Here is a 7,234-nt window from a genome sequence, read left to right on the forward strand (position 1 = left end):
TAAAAATGTTATAAGTTATGAAATAACTCCAGGTTTTCAATGATTGTGGGAACCCTGTACGTAGTTTAGGCTGCTGACAACAGAAAGTTTTATGTACAGCTGTGGAAAAATTTCCAAATGTTCATTTAATAAGCATTTCTAGATTTTTTCGTGGCCATCCCAGTCCAGTGTCTGTTGAATTTCAACTAAATCAAACCTCAGGAGCGACAAGGTCATCCAACAGCAAAGTGAAAGACTGACAACATGACAAGACACATGAAAACTGTGATAAAAATTGAGGTTATCACATAAAAAAATACTTTTGAACTTTTCCCAAATACATGTACATTAAAGTGATTATGAACTTGTTTTCTTTGCAGTATTTGAGGTCTGAAAAAATACACAGCATCTTTTCTGTTAATTTGACCTGTTTCTCCAGTTTTCATTGTCTGCAAATAAATGCAATAGAAACCATTTTTTTTATTAAAGAGAAATATTGTTATTAGTTCGCAGAATGTATAAAAAATAATTATTTAACCTAAACACTCTCTACAGTAAATAAAAAAACAAATATTATTTTAATAATTTTAAATTGGTCTCTTAAGTTTTTCCACTGCTGTATATTGAGATTGTGAAATATCATTTGCAAGTGTAGCAATCTGATTCTGCTAAATCTGAACAACAACATTTACAAATCCCAGCAGTTCAGATTGTGCCGAAATAACAGAATTCAAGCGGTGTTTATTATAGCAGAGCTTTATTCCTTCATGGCATTATCATATGATATGACATCCATACTGCCTCAAAGCCCACAGCAGTGTAGGAACACATACAGTCGTGTTACCTCAATATTTTAACACAAAAGGTCAAACAAGCTATATGTTCCTCCACCTTAAAACACCTTCCGTGTCCTCATCTCTGGAGTCTTGCTACTCCGGGAATCCCAAATCGTTCATACTGGCAGCACACCGAGCTTTCTGACCCATTGAAAATAACACTATAATATCTTCTGGACAAGATAAAATCAAAACATTCAAACAGATGTGGGCAGTGCAAAGACAAAACAATAGAGGGAAGTTAAGGGTACGTTCACAGTTTACAAGCTATGAAGCAATAGCAGAATTAGGGTGGACCAGAGGTGCCGTTTAGAAGCACTTGCGATGCACGATAGATGGCCCGGCCTCGTCGTACTCTTGCTTGCTTATCCACATCTGCTGGAAGGTGGAAAGGGAGGCCAGGATGGAGCCGCCGATCCATACCGAGTACTTGCGTTCAGGTGGGGCAATGATCTAAGCACACACAGCAAAAAGTAAGTAAGGTTCATGTATGAAACCAGAACCCTAGATGCACAAAATCAGTCTGTCCTAACCTTGATCTTCATGGTGCTGGGGGCCAAAGCAGTGATCTCCTTTTGCATTCTGTCTGCAATACCAGGGTACATGGTGGTCCCACCAGAAAGCACGTTGTTGGCGTAAAGGTCTTTACGGATGTCAATGTCGCATTTCATGATGCTGTTGTAGGTGGTTTCGTGGATGCCGGCAGACTCCATTCCTAAGGTGAAGCAGATCAAAGGTGAGCATGTATCGCAAAGATAATTGATTTAATGTTGAATCAAGGTTGAGAATAACCAATATAACGATTTGGTAAACTATAACTCTGAATATGGATTCATCACCGATGAAGGATGGCTGGAAGAGGGTCTCTGGGCAGCGGAATCGCTCGTTGCCGATGGTGATGACCTGTCCATCTGGAAGCTCATAGCTCTTCTCCAGGGAAGAGGAAGTGGCAGCTGTGGCCATCTCGTTCTCAAAGTCCAGTGCGACGTAGCACAACTTTTCTTTGATATCACGGACGATTTCTCTTTCAGCTATAGGGTAGATGAGACTGCTTCATTAAAATTATTCCACCAGACACTGGAAAAATCTATTTCTTTATCAGTGTTTCCACAAAAAAGATCAAAACATTTACACATTTAACTGACACCTTTATTGATAAAAGCCACTTGAAATGCATTCAAACTAGATGTTTTATCAGTCTGTGCCTCCCTGGAAATCAAACCCACAATCTTTGCATTGATAGCCCCATGGTTTACTATTACATCTACACGTACCATCTTCCATTACGGAAGCAAATTATATTGTTTTGAAACCATTGTAAGGATATGTGGATATTTTTTAACTGGAAAACAGTGGATACGTGGCAGTAATGTCATTTTTCATAACAATTTACAATAAAGTTGTGTTTGATAACATTAGTGAATCCATTAGCCCACGACAACAAACAATTTATAATACTTTGTGGTACAATATGGATTAGCCTAATCTTAGTTCATGTTAATTTTAGCATTTACTAATACATTTTCAAAATCAAAGGTTGTAACTGCTAACATTAACTAATATTAACAAAGATAATTCTGAAAAACGTTATTGCTCATTGTTAGTTAAATGTTAGCTAATGCAGTTACTAATGTTAACAAATACAACCTTATAGTAAAAACACAAACATACAGTATAAAGAACAAAGATTTCCACTGCCATTGTTTTTTGGCATCTCTTAGTATTTTAATCCATCTAGTATTAAATGGCAGATTCATGTGCTTAATACAGCTCCAGACTCACCAGTGGTGACGAATGAGTAGCCTCGCTCAGTTAGGATCTTCATGAGGTAGTCAGTGAGATCACGGCCGGCCAAGTCCAAACGCATGATGGCGTGGGGTAGAGCGTAGCCCTCGTAAATGGGCACATTGTGGGTGACACCATCACCAGAGTCGAGAACAATGCCTGACAGAGATGAATATGATTGTTCAGGAACAGGCAGTGTTTTATTATAAAAGTGTGTTTAAAATGGCTTGTTTGGGGGTTAAGTAACCTGTCGTGCGGCCAGAAGCGTAGAGGGACAGCACCGCTTGGATAGCTACATACATGGCTGGAACATTGAAGGTCTCGAACATGATCTACAAAGAGACGAGCGTTGTTTTTTAAAAAAAAAAGAAAAAACAGAAAAGAGAGTCAAACAAACACGTGACCATGTACAGTACATAAACATACATAATGCATTTTGTATGTTTCTGGCAAAACTGGTAATACTATACTGTATTACATGTTAAAAACTGTACAAAAACTGTCAAATAGGCAGCTGGGGCGACAATTACACAAAAAACTTTGGTGTTATAAATATTTGCAGTCTATTTCTGTAATTTGACGTTTTTTACCCCTCTTGAAAAAACCAGCATCTGTTGGTTAAGTAGGTTTTGAAGCATGGTAGCTGGTTTGTGCTGGTTTAAGCTGTCATGTGCTGGTTTAAGCTGGTCCTGAGCTGGTTTATGCGTATATGCTTAAGCATATGCTGTTTTTTCAACAGGGACCGCATTGCCAAAATACGTTAAAATAACGTATAATTACAATTTGTACAGTGTACTGTACAGTACATCTGACAATCTCTTTAAACATTTTTCTAAATCGGATCATTTGAGTTGTCTGAGGTCACCTGTATGCTATGTAAAGTTTTATCAGATACCGTAAGCGCATCTAACAGTAACACTGATTGTAAAAATGATTCATGTTGTACTTATTTAGTACAGTAAAACGCATTCTAAAATAAGAAGTCTGAGGTCTGACTAGCAATCAGCAAATCATTTCTGTGCTGTAAACTACAGACTAAAACAGATATACCCAGACTTCCCTTTTCAATCGGAAAGAAGAAAATGCCTTCCTGTTTTTATTATCATCCAAAAAAACATCACTGAAATTGCAACATTTTTTCTTTCCCACTTGACTTGAATGTTTATTTCTAACCTGGGTCATCTTCTCCCTGTTGGCCTTTGGGTTAAGCGGGGCCTCTGTCAGCAATGTTGGATGCTCCTCTGGAGCCACGCGAAGCTCATTGTAGAAAGAATGATGCCAGATCTGGTAAACATAAACATCTGACATTAACTAACAGACTACATTAGGATAATGGATGATCAGATGAATCATTCTGTGTCCTTTTGTGGTAAGTGAAAGCTGGTAATTGCGGTTTAACAAACAAATATTATAAGGAGGTATCGTGTGGGATGAAAGCTAAGTGAATAACACCATCTGTTGCGTGCATCTGTTGAATGATGAAACCGTGTGGCATGAAATTCCTTACATAAGTGGTGCATTTAGGTGTGAATTATCGGCAGAATCTTTGGATTTATGTGGAAAAGTGTTTGTGACGTGTAGGTGTGAAGACTGTATCTGATGCGACTAGTCATGCAGGTGTCTGACACAAACCTCCCGAGAGACTTAAAGTGGCCATGCACCTTAAAGTTCTATACGGTTCTTTGTTTATTATTCCTGTCTGGCCCCTTTAAGTCCCAAACATTACAAAGTGAACGTTTAAACATCTGGTGTGACGAAAAATAGAATTGTGGGTAATTGTTTCTATTTTAAGTGTACTTTCGACTTCTCCCTCCTTTGGCTTTGCAGTCTCTCTCATTAGTTTGTTATCTGTTGGCTTGGCTGATAGGATCTTCATACCTTTTCCATGTCGTCCCAGTTTGTGATGATGCCATGCTCTATGGGGTACTTGAGAGTTAGGATTCCCCTTTTGCTTTGCGCCTCGTCACCGACATAACTGTCTTTCTGTCCCATTCCCACCATCACTCCCTAAGGACAAGGGCCAATAACACAGTCAATAGAGTTTCCTTCCATCCCCGCTCTCAAATTAAAGTAAGAGTGAGTTCCAGTAAATCGTATCTTAATCTTTTTTGGCATGCTTAAACTCTGGGCAGTAGTCCAGTTTTCCGCTAAGTTTTCAGATCGAGATAAGTTAATCAAAGGGAGATTAAATACAAAACATAACAACGTGCAAACACAGATGAAGCTACAGATAGTCTCTATTACAACCTAAATCATGTACATTTTTGTCATTTAAAATGTACTAGTTTGATTGTTTTAACAGTATTGATTTGCAGTGGTTATCGCCCCCCCTGCTGGCATGTTGAGGGACGCGTACCTGGTGTCTGGGACGACCCACTATGGAGGGGAATACTGCTCTGGGAGCATCATCCCCGGCGAAGCCTGCCTTACACAGACCTGATCCATTATCACACACGAGGGCGGTGCTTTCTTCGTCGTCACACATTTTCAGCTCGGGTTTCCTTCCTTACTCCAACAGGAGACAATCACTGTGAAAACGTCATAAAAATCTGTTCATGGGGACTTTAAGGGGTGGGGTTAGGGGAGGGGCTTCGGTATTGCATTTTTCTAATAATAGATTTACATGGTATGAATTCACAAATTAGGCACCTCATAAAATAGTTTCAAATTGCCGTGAGATTAGGTTGGTTCCAGACATTATTTGCTCCAGACGGTGCTGTAAAATGCTAAAATAATGCAGTAATTTTTTTAAATGCCAATTTTTTTTAAATATCATTAGTTTTATACAAAAACAGTTAATGTCTACGGTGTGTTCTCCTTTTGATTGGGTATTTATGTATGTGTGGGTTGTGCACGTTTTTTACCATGCAAGTATTTACCAAAAAGTATTTACAGTACCACACCCTACTGGTTGAAAACATGAATGTGAACTGTACAAAAATCTTATCAGGTCAACCTGGAAAGTCCATTCATAAATAAAATAAGAAATTTCAGTTATTCCAGTAATTTATTGTTGCCCACACAAAACTTAAAGCATTGTAAACTGTCAGCCTTATCTCAGTTTCTCAGCAAAGATTGCAAAGTATTAAACTACTGTCATGGCATGAGGAAAACCATGCAAATATATCCAACTAAAGTATTTACCACACGTACAGCTTAAAAATGTGAACAGTACAAAGAATTTCCCCAGGTTTCAAAGTCCATTCATAAAGTAATTAGTGGTTACTTGGATATTCCCTTAGCTGGTTGTTTCAACTCAAGGTTGGGTAAAATATGGGCAAACCCAACTGTTGCGATTAATTAACATGTGCTGGATTGTTTTAACTCAACATGTCAGGTTGTTTCAACTCATGGATGGATAAAATATCATTTTTATTTTGAACATTGCTTTAACATAGATTCAACCTCTATCAATGTAATTTTAACACCAAAGGCAGGAAGTTCTTTTTTTAAATTCACATCTTGTTAAATATTTAGTATAAAATTTAATTTAAAATGCATTTTCTATAAAAGGTCTCCTTCCTTTGGCCCTGTCGGTGCCCTGCAGTCTCTACTGAGTGAATTTTGCACTATGGGAAAACTTCCTAATTTGGAAATGATGGGGAGGCAAGTCAGTCTCTAGACTTCACAAGCTAACCCTCCCTCTGTCCCTGCTTGTCTGCAATAGTTTATAAAAAAAGAGAGTGGGAAAAGAGAGGATTGGTCCCTGGTCCAGAAGAACCATATTTAGTCATAAACCACACAAATCAGATGGCCATCCACAGCCTTCCTGTTGTAAGCTTTCATCTGTGTATATAAAATGCGCTCCAGCCTTCAGAGAGACTCTTGTGAGCATCATCATAAAATCACATGATTGATACCAATATAAAGATCACAGGCAGCTTTGCTTCAGTTATATACTATACAGTACAAGTTGCATTACTCATGAACACAAATCCTCTTAGTAAAGCAAATTCTGCAACAGACTTTTGTGTCTACGGTACATTAAGAAGGGTATTTTATTTAAGCAAGTATAAAAGCACTTTTAGTAATAAAAAAGAACTGAAGTAAAATTTAAAACTGTCCACTCAAGTCACACAACTGCAAAAATAGCGAAACGTATAAAAACCAGCATGCAAAGTATAAAACTGCAGGGGGCAAACTGAACAACACTTACCCTGACAGTGCTGGCCGGGGGGGATTTAGCCACTTGGTGATGGTGTGCTACTAGCAGGCTTGTGATGTTCTTATGTAGTTCCCATCCCTGCTCACCACACCCTCCCCTCATCCAAACAAGGAGCCTGGGCTGCACTCACATCAGTAGCTTTACTCCACTAAAGCCTTTTAGGGATGACTGGGAGAGAAACACTCCAATCCGGGTGGCAGCAGGACGGCCGCCTGCTTCATCACAGGGCATTCCAATGGCCATTTTCCTTTTTTCTCTGAAATTTTGGGGACCGCACCATGCTGGAACACAAACACAATGTTAGGCCCAACTCTACTATAACTAGGTGTGTCATACACCTACAAAATTGTAAATTGTTGCTGAATCAAAAAGTTAACTGAATGCATTTTCATTGTATGAAAAAGAGCAGCTTTAATGCTTTTTATGTTCCAAGAGTTGGATGTAGGCAGCAGAAGTGCTGCTGAAGGTG

The 7,234-nt window shown here is 38.7% G+C and overlaps 1 protein-coding gene across 1 annotated transcript; it reads right to left on the bottom strand.

The window, feature by feature from the left end:
* Nucleotides 1–701: 701 nt before the first annotated feature.
* Nucleotides 702–6,875, bottom strand: acta2 (actin alpha 2, smooth muscle). The gene is made up of 9 exons (XM_057357988.1): nt 6,757–6,875; nt 4,957–5,128; nt 4,479–4,607; nt 3,774–3,884; nt 2,848–2,932; nt 2,598–2,759; nt 1,655–1,846; nt 1,349–1,530; nt 702–1,268 (listed from the first exon to the last, which is right to left on the bottom strand). Exons 2-9 carry the CDS (start codon nt 5,083–5,085, stop codon nt 1,125–1,127), a joined length of 1,134 nt encoding a protein of 377 aa, XP_057213971.1. The 5' UTR covers nt 5,086–5,128; nt 6,757–6,875; the 3' UTR covers nt 702–1,124.
* Between the last annotated feature and the right edge of the window lie 359 nt (nt 6,876–7,234).

The sequence above is a fragment of the Triplophysa rosa genome, linkage group LG18 (genome assembly GCF_024868665.1).
Source record: "Triplophysa rosa linkage group LG18, Trosa_1v2, whole genome shotgun sequence".
NCBI classification, from domain to species: domain Eukaryota; kingdom Metazoa; phylum Chordata; class Actinopteri; order Cypriniformes; family Nemacheilidae; genus Triplophysa; species Triplophysa rosa.

Bases quoted from the DNA above. Each gene is read 5' to 3' on its own strand.
- acta2 (XM_057357988.1), bottom strand. From the start codon at position 5,085: ATGTGTGACGACGAAGAAAGCACCGCCCTCGTGTGTGATAATGGATCA. The intron at 4,608-4,956 runs GTACGCGTCCCT...CCTTGTCCTTAG, and splicing joins TGGGTCGTCCCAGACACCAG to GGAGTGATGGTGGGAATGGG. The intron at 3,885-4,478 runs GTATGAAGATCC...TATGTTTACCAG, and splicing joins ACTGGGACGACATGGAAAAG to ATCTGGCATCATTCTTTCTA.